The sequence below is a fragment of the Neomonachus schauinslandi genome, chromosome 3 (assembly GCF_002201575.2).
Source record: "Neomonachus schauinslandi chromosome 3, ASM220157v2, whole genome shotgun sequence".
Lineage (NCBI taxonomy): Eukaryota > Metazoa > Chordata > Mammalia > Carnivora > Phocidae > Neomonachus > Neomonachus schauinslandi.
The window spans coordinates 166,800,798-166,820,524 of record NC_058405.1 but is presented as its reverse complement, the minus strand read 5'-3'; the positions used below and the strand labels follow the sequence as shown (position 1 = coordinate 166,820,524).

Here is a 19,727-nt window from a genome sequence, read left to right as displayed (position 1 = left end):
TAGTGGTTCTTAGAGAAAGTGAATTTGTGTGTGTGTTCTTTAGGGTGAGAGTCTTGATTTCCTGTAGCCCTTTGGCTCTCCTGAAATAAGCCCCATTAATTTTCAAAGCTTCCAGAATTAAGCCCTGCTGTTTTTCAGAGCCAGACATTATGAAGACTTGTCTTCTTGGTGCAGGTTCCCAGGACATGGGGTGCCTGATGTGGGGCTTGAACCTCTTACTCTTTAGGGAGTACCTTCATGCCTGTGATATCCCTCCTATTTATGGGTGCCAAGCCAGGGTGTGGGTTGTGATTAAACCATGTCTTTGCCCCTCCCACCCTTTTTGATGTTGCTTTTCCTTTATATCTTAAACTGTGGAATAGCTGTTCTGCTAGTCTTCAGATTGTTTTCAGAGATAGTTGCTGTATATATAGTTTCAGCCTTGGTGTGTCTGTGGTAGATGAGCTCAGGATCCTCCTTCTCCACCTTGATCGGGATCTCTTTGGCTGTTGGTATTTTGGTAGGGTTTTCTTGAATTTGTAAATCACAATAGCAGTATATATCATCTTAACAGTAATGTCTTCCAATCCATGCACATAAGATGTCTTTCCATTTTATTTATGTTCTCTTTAATTTCTTTCAGCAGTGTTGTATAGTTTTCAGGGTATAAGTCTTTCACCCCCTTGGTTCAGTTTATTTCAAGGTATTTTATTTTTTTGGATACTATTATAAATGTAATTTTCTTGATTTCCTTTTTGGATTGTACATTGCTGATGTATAAAAATGCAGCTGACTTTTGTTTGTTGACCTAGTAATTTTGCTGTATTCATTTCATAGCTATAGTGGCTTTATTGTGGGCTTTTTGCAATCTTCTATATCGAGGAGCTTTTCGTCTGCAAATACATAACTTTATTCTTTCTTTCAAATTTTTATCTCTTTTATTTCTTTTCCTTGACTCATTGTTGTGGCTGAAGTTCCAGTATAATACTGAATATCAGTAGTGAAGGTGAAGAAGACAAGAACACCTTGGTCTTGTTTTTCATCTTAAGTGGAAAGTTTTTAGTCTTTTATCATTGACTATGATGTTAGAAATGGATTTTTCATACATCCTTATTATCAGGTTGAGATAGTTTAACTTACATGTTTATAAGTATATCTGTTGGAAAGATTCTCAGAAATTGAATTGCTAGGTCAAAGAGTATGTATGTTTATAAATTTAGTTATCTGGGGCACCTGGGTGGTGCAGTCGGTTAAGCATCCAGCTCTTGGTTTTGGTTCAAGTCATGATCTCATGGTTGTAAGATCAAGCCCTGCTTTTGGGCTCCGCACTCAGTGTGGAGTTCGCTTGAGATTCTCTCTCCCTCTCCCTCTGCCCCTCCTGCGCATGTTATCTCTAAAATAAATAATCTTTTAAAAAGAAATTAATTTTCTTCTTTTTTTTTTTTGTCAAGTTGCCCTCCATATGGAGATGAACCAGTTTGCATTCCTACCAGCAATGTATGAGTGCCTATTTCTTCATATGTTTATAACACAGTAAAATTTTAAACTTCTGGTCTTTTTGTTTTTAAACAATTTTATAGGTAGAAAACATGGTATCATGGTGTAGTTTCCATTTACATTATTTTAATATGAGACTGATCATTTCTGCATTTGTTTAAGAGAGATTTTTATTTGTGAACTGACTTCTTATATCTGTTGCCCACTTTTCTGTTGAGTATTTGTTGCCTTTTTATTGATTTTTAGGTGTTTTTCATATATATTAGAAAAATATTTTATATATTTTTCTCACATATACTTAAAAATACTTAGAGAAATTTTTCCTTTGTTATGACTTGCTGGTATCTTTCCCCTGTTTTTCCTTACTTTTTTGCCTTTTTTTCCCCCCCATGGGGAAGGTTGTTTTTTTTTTTAAGATTTATTTATTTAAGAGAGAGAATGAGAGAGAGAGAGAGAGAGAGCACATGAGAGGGGGGAAGGTCAGAGGGAGAAGCAGACTCCCTGCTGAACAGGGAGCCTGATGTGGGACTCGATCCCAGGACTCCAGGATCATGACCTGAGCCGAAGGCAGTTGCTCAACCAACTGAGCCACCCAGGCACCCCCCATGGAGAAGTTTTTAATTTTTATTGGTGCATTTATCAAGCTTTATATTATGGCTTCTGGTTTTTGAGTCCAGAGTTCCAAAGTTTTTCCTCATTCTGAGTCATAAAATCATTCTGTATTTTCTTCTTATTTAGTTATTTTTTTTTCTACTAGAGATTCCTTAATACAGACAGTCTGTGATCAAAATGATATTTCACTCCTTAATCAAAGTAATTTAGGGATGCCTGGGTGGCTCAGTTGGTTAAGCATCAGCCTTTGGCTCAGGTCATGATCCCGGGGTCCTGGGATCGAGTCCCACATTGGGTTCCTTGCTCTGTGGGGAGCCTCCTTCTCCCTCTGCCTACCTCTCTCTCTCTTTGACAAATAAATAAAATCTTTAAAAAAAAGTAACAATTATTTTCCCATCAGACTTTACTCAAAGTTACCTAATAAAAGCACCATATGTAGCCACTTAAATGGCTACAGTTCTTAGAATGCTCCCATGCTTCCATTTCTTACTGGCTTAGTACAAGGTTAGTTAGAAGCTGCTAAACATGAATGAGACTTGGGGGATGCAGAATTCCTTTAGGTTAAGCCTGCCACTTGACAAGTCCTATCCATCTATTCAGAACTTCTAATCTTTGCATTCAGGAAGGAGTCCTGTTGGGGAAATAGATGTTCGTGTGCAATAGGAGAGGCATATACAGCTATTTAGAATAATCTACTTAGTATGTTCTCCCTATTTTTCTTTCTTCTCTCTCTCTCTTATTTTAGAAATACAAACTACCCATCATGTGCCACACAGTGTGTAGGGGATAGCATGGTGAACACAATAGAAAGGGTCCTTGCCTTTATGGAGCTTATATTCAGTTTTGGGAGAGATAAAATGTAAATTTTAACTAATGATGGGCTTTGGAAAAAATAGCCAACTGAAGTAAGGACATCGAGTTCTGGGGAAGAAGGTAGTCTCTTTTAGATTAGATAGTTTCACAAAGACTTTTCAAAATAATTGGCATTTGAATAGAGACTTGATTGACATGAAGAGGAAGTACACCATACAAAGATCTAAAGGTGAAGCATTGCAGTGTATCCAAGTAGTTAAACATAGGAGGAAAAACCAGCAACAAGAAAGAAAGGCCAAAGAAGTAGCTAACCTGGGTGGAAATAGATAATTCAGAGAACAGAATATAATGTCAAGAATAGCGTGTTATAAAAAGGAGCAATAATAGAACCAAAAATTTCCTTTAAAAATGTGAAGAGTTCCCATAGTTAAAAAACAACATGGTGCTTTCAATTTGAGCATTAAGTGTTAAGTAGCCTACACCTAATCACATTTTAATGAAATTTTTGAAGATATTGGTTGTAAGATCTTAAGGCTTTTTTTTTTTTTTTTAAGATTTTATTTATTTGACAGAAAGACACAGCGAGAGAGGGAACACAAGCAGGAAGAGTGGGAGAGGGAGAAGCAGGCTTCCCACTGAGCCAGGGAGCCAGATGAGGGGCTCCATCCCAGGACCCTGGGATCATGACCTGAGCTGAAGGCAGACGCTTAACGACTGAGCTACCCAGGCACCCCAATCTTAAGGCTTTTGAAAGGAAAACAAAACTAACCACAAAAACAACACATGACCTGTAATGGATAAGAATGGAACTGTCATTGAAATTCTCATCAGTGACTCTAGATGCCAGAAGACAGTGTAACAATATCTCCACAAAGTTCTGAAGGAAGATTATTTTGAACCTAGGGATGAGATAAAATTGCCTTTTTTTTTTTTCAAATGAAATGATTACATAGGAAATCCAGCAGAATCAACAGATTATTAGAACAAATATGGGCGCCTGGGTGGCTCAGTTGGTTAAGTGACTGCCTTCGGCTCAGGTCATGATCCTGGAGTCCCGGGATCGAGTCCCGCATCGGGCTCCCTGCTCGGCAGGGGGTCTGCTTCTCCCTCTGACCCTCCTCCCTCTCATGCTCTCTGTCTCTCATTCTCTGTCTCTCAAATAAATAAATAAAATCTTTAAAAAAAAAAAAAGAACAAATATAATTTCTCCACATAAGTAATAACCAATTAAAAATATAATAAAAACAAGATATATCTCCAAAGGTGGACTGTCAAATACCTCATAATTAACAAAGAATATATAAAATTGCTATAGAAATAAGCTTAAAGTTCTTATTACAGGGTGTAAAGTAATATCTTAATAAGTGGGAGACATTCATGCTTCCTGAATTAATGGTAATTGTGATAAAAATTTTTGCTGGATTTTTTGAAACACATTAACTTATTTAAAAATATATATCCATAAATAGCTAAGTATACTTTTAAAAAAATGATGGGAGGATGGACAGCTGGTAGGACTACCAGAAACTGATTTACAATAATGTAGTATATGGGTTGGCACAAATGCAGACAAATGGATTCCAAATAAGATCTCTATGATAAAACCATTTACGTAAACTTAAAATTACAGTGTGTTCCACAATAATGCACACACACACAGAGATCCAAATACATTAGAATAGAGGTGAAAGGAAATAGTAGTGGAGAATGAGGATTAAAAGGGGATATAGGAACACCTGTTGTGGCTCAGTTAGTGTCCGACTCTTGAGTTCAGCATAGGACTTGATCTTAGGATCGTGAGTTCAGGCCCCACATTGGGCTACATGCTGGGTGTGGAGCCTACTTTAAAAAAATGGAATATAAAACAGAATAGTATTACATTGTATGATATCATAGTTGTGACCATATCACAATTTTTAATACATTCATCAGCTCTTGGACATTTAGGTTGTTTCTGGGTTTTGGCTATTATGAGTAAAGCTGCTATAAATATACAATTTTTTGTGCCATTGTTTTTAGATGGTATCATTTCATGTTACCAATGAACCAGAGTTCAAATTGTTCCATATTCAACACAATATTATCAGTCCTTCTAATGTTAGCTCTTCTACTGGGTATGTTGGTATCATATGTAAATGATGCTTACTTTGGGTTTAATTTGCCTCCATCTCTTTTTCTAACTTCTATTAAGGTAGAAGCTTAAAAACATAGATTTTCAGTCTTCTTTTCTAATATAATCGTAGAGAGCTATAATTTTCCTTTTGGACACTGCTTTAACATCCTACAACTTTTGATATGTTTTAATTAAAAATATTTTCTAATTTCTCATATGATTTCCTCTTTGACCCTGGATTATTTTGAATTGTGTTTAATTTTCAAATATTTCAGGGTTTTCCAAATATCTTCCGGTTACTGATTTTTTATTTAATCCCATTGTGATTACAAAACATACTGTGTATGATTTCGGTCCTTTTAAATTTATTGAGATTTGTTTTATGGCTCGTCATACAGTCTGTCTTGGTGACTATTACAGACATACTTGAAAAGAGTGTATATTCTGTTTTATTTATGGGGTTTTCTATAAACATTTATTAGGTTTATTTAGTTGATAATGCCATTCAAGTCTTCTATATCCTTACTGATTTTCTTCCTGTTATAAATGTGGATTTGTCTATTTCTCTTTTTAGTTATTTCCACTTCTGCTTCATATATTTTGAAGTTTGGTTAGTACCTGCATAGATGTTTAGTTTTATTTTTATGTCTTTATGATTTGACCTTTTTATTCCTATGTATTTGTCCATATTCCTGAAATCTACTTTCACTGATACTAATTTAGGGATTAGTGCTTGGGTGGTATATCTGCTTCCATACTTTTACTTGTAACTTATATATGAATTTATATTTAAAGTGGTTTTCTTGTAGACAGTATATGTTTAGGTCTTTTTTATCCAATCTGAAAGTTTCTGCTTTTTGATCAGAGTATTTAGAACATTTACATTTAATGTAATTATAGTTAGATTTAAATCCAACATTTTGCTGTTTATTTCTCTCATGTGTTGTTTGTTTGTTCTTTTTTCCTGCTTCCTCTGCCACCCCCAAATTAATTGTTCTTAGACTGGCCTTTTTGCTTCATTCCATGCATGTGTAGATTATTATTTGACAAATGATTAAAAAGCACCCCATATGGATTTCTGGAGCCCTTTCTCTGTATAGCTTCCCTTCTTAGGGCACTCTTTTCTATAAATTGTAGCTACCATTCTCTCCCTAGATTTCAATATCTGTCTCTTCAAATCAGATAGACTGTCATACTATTTGGACCCCCCTCCTTGTGCCAAAATCTTAGGAACATATCTCCATGCAAAAGCTGTTAGATTTATAGGATCACCTCATTTGTTTTCTTCTCTTAGAGATAACAGTCATATGCTGCCTCTTGTCCAAATTCTGAAAACAGTTGTTTGATATAAGTAGCATAGCTGTACTACTTCATGGCCAGAAATGGAGATGCCTTTTTTCCTTCCAAAATTGATTTTTTTTAAAATAGCATATCTCATTTAGCTATTGTTTAATCTCTTTCCTCCACAATAAGTTTGGAAGTGTTTGTATTTATCTCTTTCAAATGTTGGGTTCCTTGAGAAGGACTGCAGTGTCTCTGGTTTCTTATTTCATTCTTCACCCTACTATAGTATGGTGACCAGCAAAAGCATTTTATTGAAATATTTTTTTAAAGGTCAGAGTCACCTTTTAGTTGCCAGATCTAATGCAGAACTTCTGATCCCAGCAATGTGGTGGAATAGTTCTTAGGAAAGCCTCCAGATACAAAATATTAGAATGTAAAATGTAAAAAAATATTTTATACAATGCATGGTTAATCTGACTAGAAAAATGGAAATCCTCAGAATTGAAAAGGAAGGAAGGACGGGAGAGGGAGGAAGGGAAAGAGAGAGAGAGACATTTTTGCTTAATAGTCTTCAGATAGACTGGAGCTGAAGTCTAGAACCGGGAGATATGAGGAGGCAAATTAGAAATCCTGCATAAAGCCAAGGGCCTTCAAATGCTACTCACTTTGTTAATGGGTGAACTAGAACTCAAACCTGCTACACAGAGATTCAAAGAGCTTGCCTTTGTCTGCCTTAGGCTCTGACTAAATATGGAAAAAAGAGTGTCTGCATAGAATTTATAATAACAGATTAGGCCTTTTATATCTTTAAAGTGTGATGTCATACTTCATATGTGACTTATTTAAAAAGACAAAAACTAGGTTTTAAAATAGGTAAGCTCATGTTCCAGGCTGGCAAACTTCCAGTGTTACCATTATCATCTACCGAATGTAAAATCAAGTAAGTTCAATATGCCTTTTTTTTTTTTTTTAAGATTGTATTCATTTATTTGAGAGAGAGAGTGTGAGAGAGAGAAAGCACGGGAAGGGGGTAGGGTCAGAGGGAGAAGCAGACTCCCCGCTGAGCAAAAGCCCGATGCAGGACTCGATCCTGGGACTCCAGGATCATGACCTGAGCCAAAGGCAGACGCTTAACTGACTGAGCCACCCAGGCACCCAGGTAAGTTCAAAGTGTTTACGAAAAATAAATTAGGGGGGTGCCTGGCTGGCTCAGTCAGAAGAGCATTTGACTCTTGATCTTGGAATCATGGGTTCAAGCCCCACACTGGGTGTAGAGATTACTTGAAAAAAAAAAAAGGAAAAGAAAATATTTTAAAAAATTAATTAGTAATATGATTGGATAGATACAACTATGAAGAGAGAATTGTGTGTTGGGGAATAGATATGAATGAAATAGATGTAGAGAAATAAGAATTGGAAAATGTGAAAAGAGATTAATAAATATAGAGGTTAAAGGAGAAGATCTAATATATATATGTCTTCAGAGAAGGAAACACCCAGGAGAGCTGGCTGTGCAACCACTTTTACCCTAGAGCTTTGGCAGGAATTTTCAAATTTGGTGCACATGCTAGTAGATGATAGCTATTGGGGATGCTCTTGGTGGCATTTTGGGAGACCTGAATCACATGGCTAGTTTTCACTTCAGAACATTTTGACCATTGTTCTTCTCAACATTTGCTGAATACTGGGGCTGCACAGAGCAGGAGACTTAAAAACATAAATGGAAAAGCCCCTTAAAAGCAGGGTGATGTTCAGTATACCCTGAAGACTTTTTATCTTAAGGTCTGGATAATCAGGAGGAATTTTATAAAATACATCAAACACTTGAAAACCTTGAAGGGCCAAGAGCAAATCAGATACACTAACCATACCAGGGCTGCAACCTGGACTTAATTGAGGAACACTCACGTTAGATTAAAAGGGAGAAATCTGCACTGTATCTACTTAGCAATAGGAAGAGAGAACTCTCTCTAAAGGAAGATTACATCATATGGAGAATTTTGATTTAAAAAAAAAAACCATTTGTCATTCAGTTAAGGATTACTAGACATTGCGGAGAGCCTGGGTGGTGTAGTTGGTTGGGCGTCCGGTTCTTGGTTTTGGTCAGGTCGTGATCTCAGGGTTGTGAGATCGAGCCCTGCGTTGGACACTGCACCCCACGTGGAGTCTGCTTGAGATTCTCTCTCCCTCTACCCTTCCTACTCTTGCTCTCTCTCTCTCTTCCTCCCTCTCTCTCAAATAAATAAATAAATCTTTAAAAAAATTACTAGGCATTGCAAAAGATGGGGACCACATGGCTAGTCTTCAAGAGGAAAGACAGACAATAGCATCATACTGTCAAGTGATTCTCATATTGGATTTAGCTGCTAAGAATTTTAAAATGACTGTGATTAATATGTTTAAAAAAATAGAGAACAAGTAGAAAAAATAAACAGATTGTTTCACCAGATAATTGGAGTCTACTTTTTAAAAAGACACTCCTATGACCATTTCAAACTGAAAAATACAACATGTGAAATTAATACCTTACCAGATGAATTTAACTACAAATTAGATTACAAATAAGAGCAGAAGTCAGGATTAATAAACTAAAAGACTTATTAATATAAAATACCAAGTGGAAGCATAGGGATTAGAAAGAATTTTAAAAATACAAAAACCACAACAGAAGTGTGCGACAGTGAAAAAAATCTAACCATATATGTCCTTGGAGTCTAGGAGAGAGAAGAGAGAGAATAGGGCGGAAGTACCATTTGAACAAACAATAATAGAGTGTTTCTCAAACTAAAAAGAGACTTTAACCTGTAGATTCCAGAAGTTCTGTGAACCTCAAAAAGAACAAATATTTAGAAATAACATAAAGGCATATTATGGCAAGCCTGCCAAAATGGAAAACATAGAGAAAATTTTAAAAGAAGTCAGGGTAAAAAAGACATATTACTTTTAAATCAGGGCAACAATAAAACTTAACTACTAACCAGAAACAGTGGAAGCCAGGTGAAAATGAAGGTATCCTTAAAATGCTGAAAGAAAAAATGGAAAAAAAAAAACCAACCTAGAATTCTGTAGTCACAAAAAAATCCTTTAAAAATGATAATATACAGAAGTTTCAGATAAATAAAAGTGGAGAGATTTTGACAGCAAATCTACAGTATAATAATAGCAAAGGAAGAAGAAACATGATCTCAGCTGGAAACAGAATTATAGGAAGGAGCTAAAAAAAAAAAACAGAAAGGATAAGTATATGGGTAATATAAATTTTGACAGTAATACTAATAGTAGGGGCACCTGGGTGGCTCAGTTGGTTAAGCGACTGCCTTTGGCTCAGGTCATGATCCTCGAGTCCCAGGATCGAGTCCCGCGTCGGGCTCCCTGCTCGGCAGGGAGCCTGCTTCTCCCTCTGACCCTCCCCCCCTCATATGCTCTCTGTCTCTCTCATTCTCTCTGTCTCAAATAAATAAATAAAATCTTTTAAAAAAAAAGTAATACTAATAGTAATATATTGTAGTGTTTTGAATATATGTAGAATTAAAGTGGCAACAACAATAACACAGAAAGAGGAGAGTAAATGGAGTTAAAGTGTTCTAATGTCTCACTGTTTTCAGGAAATGGTAAAAGGAATAATCTGTATTCTCTAAAAGCAAACAAGTTAAAAATGTACATTATAATCTCTAGGGAAACCACTAAAAAGTAAAAGAATGTATAAATCTGATTAATCCCAAAGAAATCAAGATACGAATCAATGAAATATAAAACAAACATACATATACAATTAAATTTTATATACAGTGTAGAAAGTAAACAAATCCAGTTGCTGGTTCTTTGAAAAGAAATTGATAAATCCCAGCAAGATTCTTCAAGAAGAATCCAAGGTTGGTTTGACATTTAAAACTTTGTTAATATAATTAATTCACCAGGCGCCTAGGTGGCTCAGTTGGTTGAGCGACTGCCTTTGGTGCAGGTCATGATCCTGGAGTCCCTGGATCGAGTCCCGCATCGGGCTCCCTGCTCAGCAGGGGGTCTGCTTCTCCCTCTGACCCTCCTCCCTCTCATGTGCTCTCTCTCTCTCATTCTCTCTCTCAAATAAATAAATAAAATCTTTAAAATATATATATATATAATTAATTCACCACATTATTAAACTTAAAAAGGAAAATCGTGTAATTTCAGTGGGTTCACAAAAAGTATATGATTAAATTCTACATTAATATATTTAAAAAATACTTTTGGCGGCCTATGAATATATTCTGATAAAGAGTATGACCCCCTCCTAAAAAAATCTATAATTATTCTTAATCCATATCATTCTTAATTCTTAGAAATTAAAAGCATTTCCTTTATAATATGGACCAAAACAATATCTTCTTTGGTCATTTCTAATCATTACTAAACTGGCGAGCCCATCTAGCATGGTTGGAACCCCGTAAATAATGATAAAATAAAATAAAATTTTAGGATTGAGTGAAAGAAGCTAAACTGTCACTATTTGTAGATAATATGTTTGGATAATAGAAAACTAAAAGAAACTACAAATATATTATTAGAGTAAGAAAGTTTAGTAAAGTTGTGGGGTATGTTCAAAATATAAAAGTCGATTTTATTTTTAAATTCATTTTACAATTGAAAAAAATAAATATTAAAGTACCAAAAAAATACAACTAACAAAATATGTGAAGACTTTTAGAGAAGAAAATTACAAAGTTTTGTTGAAAGAAATTAAAGAGGATCTAAATAAATGAAGAGATATGTTATATTCATGGATTGGGTGACCTTTAGTTATGATATCAAAATCAAAAATCTCCCAATTGATTTACAAACTTCAGTGTAGAAAAGCTCTACAGGTTTTTGATGGAAATTAAGCTGTTTCTAAAATTTATGCAGAAGAGTAAAAGCCAGTAATAGCCAAGACACCCCCGAGGAACAAGGTAGAGAAACTTGGAATGTCATATATCGAGTTGTAAATAATGTAGTAATTAAGACATTGGTTATTAGCATAGACACAAATGGTACATTAGAGGTTCCTGGAATAGTCCCATACGTATATGGAATGTGGCAGCATTGTAGATCAACTGGAAGAGGATGTTCAATGAAAGGTGTTTGGTGAGTTGATGATCCATGTAAGAAAAAAAATTAGATTGAGATTGGATTCATGTCATGCACCAAAAAAATCAATTTCGGGTAAAGACCTAAGTACCAAAGGCAAAACCTTAAAACTTTAGGGAAAAAAAAAAAAAGGTGGAAGAACATCTTTTGACTTCAGGATAGGGAAAGACTTTCTCATAAAGATACAAAATGCAAACTATATGTAAAGGAAACATTTAAGTTAACATCTCTTGATCAAAAGACATTGCAAAGAAAGTGAAAAGAGACCTCAGAGGATTTGTAATTTTCTAGAGTGTGTAAAGAAAACTTTAAAAATCAGTAAGAAAAAGACATTCCAAGAGAAAAATCATCGGAATATGTATTTCCCAAAAGAAGGAAAAGTGAATGGCCAATTTTAGGTATGAAGAGGTGGTCAACTTAAATAGTAAGCAGAACAATGCAAGTTTCAACCATGAGCTAATATTTGTATGCTCTGAGATTTGCAAAAATAAAATCTGACAATATGCATGTTGGCATGAATCTAAAGCAGTGAGAGCCAAGGTCGGCTTTATTGGAGTATAAATTTAGTTACAAGTACTTTGTAATACAGTATATCATCTAGTGAAGTTGAATGTGTGCAATCATGCGTTTCTTTAACCTAGCAATTCCATTTCTAGCAGTATACTCCAGAGAAATTCTTACACCCATGTACCAGGAGACAAGATATTCATACTAGCATTGTTCATAATACTAAAAAGCAAGAAACATTCCAGATATTTATAAACAGGAGGATGATGAATTGCATGTACATAATGTTGGGTAATACAGCAGGCAAATACATTTAACAGTATTCTGTCTATATACATTTTAAAGCATACAGATTTAAAACGTTACATAGAATTACATGTATTCATGTGGAAAAACTATAAAGGAAATCAAGGAAATGATAAAATTAAAATTCAGGATAGCAGTTACTCCTGGAGGTATGAGAGAAAATATGTGATTAAGGAGGCACATTGTGTTAGTTAAGATACAGGTTCAGCTGCATTTGACAGAAAACCCACATAGTGACATAAACAGGATACAAGTTTATTTGTCTTATAACAGGTTGAAAATATCCGAGGCATGACAGTTATGTTCTACATGGTTATCTAGGAGCCAGGCTCCTCTTTTTTGGAGCTCCTCATCCACATGGTTATGATGGCTCATCACCACAGCTACATATCAAGTGTAATGTGGAAGAATGGAGGAGTAAGTGACCTTAAAAAGGAAGTTGCACATGAAAACTTCCCTTCATGGTCATCTGGCTAGACCGTATCCATTGTATAGTAATTTTTAGATCCAAGGAGGCTTGAGAAATGTGCCTAGCTGAAAATCAGGAGTTCTAGAACAGAGAGAAAGAGAAAGAGAGCACAGGTACTGGGAGGAAAGTAGCAATTTCTGCCACAGGCTCATGTGGCCAGGGTAGGAGGGGAAAGCATAAAGGTATCGGTATTGTTCTGTTTCTTGAAATAGGATGGTAAGTATAGTTGTCTTTTTAAAATTTTATGCCTTCCCTATAAATTATATGCTTTTGTATATATGGAATGTTTCATTATTAGAGCTAAAAAGTTTAGTGGATACTTTTTAGCTTTATTTTGCTTGAATCTTATGCAGCATATGGTACTGTTGATCACACCCTCTAGACATACGGATTTTTATTGGCAAGAATCTCCTGGTCTTTCTCTTATTTTTCCATCCATTCCTTTTCAGCCTCCTGGGCTTCACTTTCTCTGCAGGGAACAAAAAGGCCTTTCCTAGATGCCCCTCACTTGTCTCCATAATTATTTAGGATAGTTTCAAATTGGCTAATGGGTTTCCTGGATTTGGAAAAATTGCAAGAGAAAACTAATTATATGGTAAATATTCAGATTTTATCACCTTTTATTCATAATGCTCTATCCATATATGGAAAAGGGAGGTTAGCACATTTTTTTCTTTGTAATTTTAAATATTTTTTATACCTTTCTGAAGTATATCATAAAAGGGCAAATAATTCTAGAGTGAGTCCAGAGAACCAGTGTGTCTTGTAAAGGTAAGAAACAGCAACTGTTCTCATAAGTATATACATAAAACATCATTAGAATAAATCTTGGAAATGACTCACACTATTATAATCATGTATAAACATGTGATATCTTTTTATAAAAACTCAGCAGTTTACTTGACCTCTCAGAATGACTGCATTTCCTAACCCTCCTTGCAGCTAGGTATAACTGTCTGACCTAGGGCTTGGCTAATGGAATGTAAACAAAAGTCACTACATGATAAATTTTAGCATATGTTAACAGGAACTATTTTTTCCCCAATGAAATAGTCTCAGGCATACATGCATTTGAGAATTTGTATTCACTTAAATTTTTATTAAAGCAAATAAGATAAAATTCAGTTAGCATTCAGGTTTCAACCATACGTCAGAGACTGTGTCTGGTTCTGGGAATACAGGATTGAGCAAATTCTAGTCCCAGCCTTCAGGGAACTAATAGTAGTCCAGAGGATATCTAGGTGAATGCTATGTTATAGATAGATAATGCCTAAGGTGCTGTGGAAACACAGAAAATGCCAAGGTTAGCTGGGAAACTCAAACTCAAGACAGTTGACAAAACCTGATGTGAGTTTATAAAATAAAAGCATTTAAAAATAGCATCTAAAGATCTCAGTTGTTATAAGCATTTTAAATATCAGTTACATTAAAAAAGAAAATGAGTCCAAATGTTGTTATAGGAGGTAGAGGTTAGGGGGGAGGGAAGGAGTACAAATGAGCTCTATTAATTTTTAAAGTATTTTATCTATTGTATAGATCTTTTCTTTGTATACTAATTTTATAACCAGAAAAAATAATTTAAAATCCAGTTTTTAAACAGTATATGTATTTCTTAATGTAGTAACATAACTTTTTTTTGATTTAGCAACATGGTTTTCTTAAGATTCCTGGACTCAACTCTTTTAACTTTATTTTCAGAAACACAAACTCATGTAACATATATAGTGTGTGTTTTATACATACCTTTTTTAATGTATTAAGTTAAATCTTACTTAGTGTAAACATGTACAATGCTCATAGTACTTCACAGTAATTCCAGTGTAGATATTGTCTGACATTGGAATTTAAGGCAGAGATTCAAATTTCATTCACTGACTGTAACAGATTGCAAGGAGGAAAACAGTATGCACAATTCTTAATCTTCACATAGCACCTGCTCTTACAGTTCTCACCATTATGGGATGTAGCTATTCTCTTTTAACCCAACATTCCTCAAACTCATTTCTCTTTATTGTGATTTCATAAGGTGAGGGAAAGACCCATTTTCACAGACGTTGCTCTTCCTTTTGAAAAACTGAAAAGGGATTAGTAAAATCTCATCACATTTATGGCCTTTAATAACTTCTCTCATAAACCCTCTGTCATTTTCAAGCTTTTTCTCCAAGGTGATTTATTAAGCCAGGACTTTCTAGTACCATTCAGATACTGTACTCTATAACTGTTACATCCTCTGATTCAGTTTTTAAGCAAAAATGAAGTCTTTTTTTTTTCCTTGCAGACTTTGCCTTCAAAAGAAACGTTTTTAAATACTACACAAATGCCTTGCTTGCAATCAGCTTCAACTTGGAGTAGCTGTGAACACAATTCAAAATCTCAGATATTAAGAGAACATGTATCAGAATTGGACTCTTCTTTCCATTCTGTCCTATCATTGCCATCAGGTAAGCCTACTTATAAAAAAATTTCTAAGTAAACTGTGAATATATTCTGTGGTGAAGTCTAATCCTATAGGTAAAAGGAATCTAATAATTTTATCAATTATTTTGCCACTGGATATTAGAACTAAACAGTTTTCATAGAGGAGTTAATCCTGTGAGTTAATATTCTACTTTTGCAAGTTGATTCTTAAATTCCTTGGAAACCATTTTGAGTTATATTGGGAAATAACTAGCTTTTGATCTTTTCAGTGTTAAAATTTAGAATTTTATTGATAAAGTGACTATGCCATTGAAATGTTTCTCAGTAAGTCGGTTTTCTTTCCTAATATGTTGTTTTGCATGGAGTTTTCTCTGCTATATAATATTCCTCTGCTTATAATCAGCACTGAGTTTCTTTGGGATAAGAAATTGCCCATCTTTAGGTATAGTCAACTTTTGAACTTCAAGAAAATCTGTAATCTGTAACTGAGTGAATGAGGCATGTATAATAGGCCCACATCCCTTTAACTTTCTAGTTCTTGGTTTTTGTTGGAACCGTTCCTGTTCTTTTTTTTTTTTTAAGTTTTGGGGGGTTTTTTTTGTTTGTTTTTAGTAATCTCTATGCCCAATGGGGGGCTCAAACTCAAAACCCCAAGATCAAGAGTTGCATGCTCTCTGAGCCAGCCAGGCACCCCTCCAGTTGTTTCTGTATTGAACTGAAGTAAATATTAGGGTAAAAAAGGAAACAGTCTTCACACTGGTTATCTCAGGTTCTTCTCTTTAAGGGAAGACATCTCAAATGGGCTTTTGTTTCCTTTTCAGCTTTTGGTTTTTATCATCCAGGGACTGCTCCTCTTTGTAAAGCACTATTTTCTGTACCTATTCCTGCCCTGAATCCTGAATCTTTGTTTTCTTACCAATTTTTGAGTGGTTTCTTAGCTACACCATACTTAGAATTAAGTTCCTGGGGGCGCCTGGGTGGCTTAGTCGTTAAGCGTCTGCCTTCGGCTCAGGTCATGGTCCCAGGGTCCTGGGATCGAGCCCCTCATCGGGCTCCCTGCTCAATGGGAGACCTGCTTCTCCCTCTCCCACTCTCCCTGCTTGTGTTCCCTCTCTCGCTTTGTCTCTCTCTGTCACATAAACAAAATCTTAAAAAAAAAAAAAAAAAAAGAATTAAGTTCCTGGCAGGAACTATGTTCCCATCTTTGAGGAAAGCTTAATAATAGAAAGAAACAATAATAAATATAACAATGGTAATGCAGCTAACATTTGGGCTTAGCATACCTGTAAGCACATTACATTTTCTTGTTTAATTCTTCCAGTTTTCCTCTTTATCTTACATCCAAGAAAACTGAAGCTTACTATTCTAAGATCATACAGCTAGTAAATGATGGAGGCAGGATTTGATATGAGGTAGTCATACTCCAGAGCCACACTCCTAACCTTTACTCTTCACTGCCTTTCTGTTTTCTCCTGCTACATTTGTTTCTCTGATATAACCCTGAGAGCTGGCATTAATTATCCTTCATTCAGTCCTCTTATGTCCCTTCCAGTAAGTTAAGATTAACTTCCCCACCTATTAATTAGGTTATTCATTTCTTCTTGCATTCATTTAATAAAAATCTGAATACCTACTATTTACTAGGTACTAAAAGTATAAATACAAATAAATCCCTCAAAGTACTTGCATTCTAGTTTAAGACAACTGAAATGTAAACTAATAAGTGTATTAAAGTGTTATGAAATATTCTTATAAAAGCCCAAAGGTGTGGGTACTAAGGAAGGTATATGGGTGGAACAAGGGCCTTCCCTAGTTACGTCATGTTTTCTCACAACTCATGAGGAACAGTGGTAGAATAGGTGATATTTTCTTTATAAAAGTAAGTGATATTTCTTTGGAGAAATAAACTTATAAAAGTTTTGGCAATTGGAAAATACTGGATTCCTGAAATGCTTAAATAACATATTTAATTTGTAATCTTAGTTTCATTTTATAGTTTTTGTATGATCATAGTATATAATGTTAGGACTAATCTTTCCTACCTCTGTTCTGTCCCTTTGGGATAGACTCCGTGTTGAAACTCATGAACTTTTTTTTTTTTTAAGTGTATTTTTCCACACTTGAGTATGGATCTGTTACTAAAATATATCATTTGAGGGAGAGATACTTCTTTGTTTAAAATCCAGACCCGTTCTGGGTCTGTTCTGATTTATGTGTTCATAATTAGTTTTTTTTTCAGTAGCAAAACTTTCAATACATCAACTACTTTATAAAATATTTCTTTGTTTCTTAGGAAGAAGTTTAGGTGTCTCTATTAAATACTTTTGAAGATAGTTTTGTTTTTGCATTCTTGATTGAGGAAAAAACTTTAATAAATGTGAAGCACATCTACTTTATTATTTAGCTCCTCTTTTGGTTGTGAGAATATAGAATATAAATATAGTGAATTGACATCTCAGTCTCTATTTAAAGGAAGAGAGCTAGTCTGTAAATGTGTTTTAATCTTTGTAAAAGTATATTTTGTGATTCATAATACTAGTAAACTAAGGGAATGTGAAACTTGGTGTTTTCATCAAAGGTAGCATCTGAATTATAATGGTTTTCCCTCAAGTAATTAAAACATATCTTTCAGAAACCTCATTATTTCAAATGTAAAGTTTGTGGGGGTGGGGTGGAATGAATAAGTCAGCTAGGTTTGGCTGTATGTTTTATTCAAGACCTTTGGATACATTTGTTTTATCTGGGAATAGTACTTACTAATACTTACAATTTTGATCATCTTATCTATTATTTTGGTTTATGAACTTATTCATCATTAGAGTTTTTGTTTATTTAGTGCATATAATCAGTAATTTCCAAAATACTGCTGTCTGTATGCTTGGAGAGAGTACTTTGCCACTTCTGATAGTTGTAACATTTCAAGTTTTTGCTTATTTTTCTAAGCTTATGTGCTACTTAGAGAAAGAAAGCAATCTTAGTATTAGAATCTATAAAAAATGCTATTCACTAAAAGTACTTTTTTTTACTTTATTTTTCCAGATGTGCCTCTTCATTTTCACTTTGAAACACTGTTTAAAAAGACTGAAATAAAAGGAGATCTTGCTGAAAATAAATTTATAGGAGACTGTGTCATATCTCCATCACCTGGTATGTCATTTACAAATCTTATACTTTATATGCCTTTTTCATCTTTCAGATACTGTTTTTGCTTTCTAAGGAAATAAAATTTAACAAAGGAACAAGATGTAAATCCTTAATTTTTAATACTCACTTTTTATAAATCACACATATACACACACATGTAGAAAATACACAGGAGTGATCCTAACAAGAAAGGTGATACTTATAGAATGAAAATTATGAAATATCATTGATAAATATAAAAGGAAATCTAAATACACATGGAGAATACAGCATTCCTAGATGATAGGATTAATAAGGATATCAATTCTTCCTATTGGTTTATATGTTTAATGCAATGTAACTTGAAGTTCTAAAAGAATTTGGTTAACTTAACAAAATAATTGTAAAGCCCACTGGGAAGAATAAATGGGAAAATACAAAACTAACTGCTGGAAAAAGTATTAAGACAATCTGTCCTAGCCACACATGGAAACATAACAAAAATCTGTAATAGTTATTAGCATAGATTTTGTATACATTTAGGAAAGTAAATCCATGAAGCAGACTATATAGCTTATACTTTATTATATAAGGGAAGAATTGTAAATCAATGAGAACATGGAGAACTATTCAATAAGTAGTATTGTTAGTACTGTTAGTCTTTTGGGGGAAATTTTGTTTACATACTTGTTTCATACCATGTATTAGAATAAATTCTAGTTGGTTCCAAGAATTTGAAGAATTAAAACACTAAAATTACAAAATAAAACTAGAAGAATTATAATGAAATAGTTATGAGTATTATGAATGGGGGTGGGGACATTGTGTTTGGAAACAATCAGAAGAAAAACATCAACATGTTTTGACTGTCTACAAAGCGAAAATCTTCTTAATATCAAAAAAAGTCATACAAACTAAGAAAAATTACTTCCAGATGAAATAATCATCTACCTCAAAAACTCAAGAATCAACTCAATGTCTATTAGAATTGGAGTTCTAAAAAGTAGATTTTAAAATAAATTTATAAAAATCAGCAGCCTTTATAAATACCAGTAATAACCAGTTAGAATATGTAAAAGAATTATACTAGACACATTGACAGTGAAAATATAAAATATCTAGGATTAATTAAACTTAGTAAGGACCTACATGAAGAAAACTTAAAAAGTTTACTAAGGAACACAAGAATATGTGCCTATAGAGAGAAATAACCCTGTTCCTATCAGAAGACAGTATTGTCTGAGGTGCCTGGGTGGCTCAGTCAAGTGTCCAGCTCTTGATCTCAGCTCAAGTCTTGATCTCAGGGTCATGAGTTCAAGCCCCACATTGGGCTCCACACCCAGCAGGGAGCCCACTTAAAAAAAAAAAAAAAAAAAAAGACAGTATTGGAACTTAAGATGTTATTTTTCCCCAGCTTAATTTATAATGTAACTTTTTTTTTTTTTTAAGACTTTATTTGACTAGAGAGACACAGCGAGAGAGGGAACACAAGCAGGGGGAGAG

General features: G+C 34.3%; 1 protein-coding gene across 3 annotated transcripts in view; it reads left to right on the top strand.

Annotated features, from left to right (window-relative positions):
- The window catches only part of KANSL1L (KAT8 regulatory NSL complex subunit 1 like), a 149,527-nt gene that overhangs the window by 111,438 nt on the left and 18,362 nt on the right, over positions 1–19,727 (top strand). For all 3 annotated transcript variants that reach the window (XM_021703298.2, XM_044913730.1, XM_021703297.2), the window contains exons 7-8: positions 14,962–15,124; positions 18,141–18,248. In XM_021703298.2, the coding sequence (XP_021558973.1) occupies positions 14,962–15,124; positions 18,141–18,248 (271 nt within the window). The remainder of the gene's footprint in view (positions 1–14,961; positions 15,125–18,140; positions 18,249–19,727) is intronic.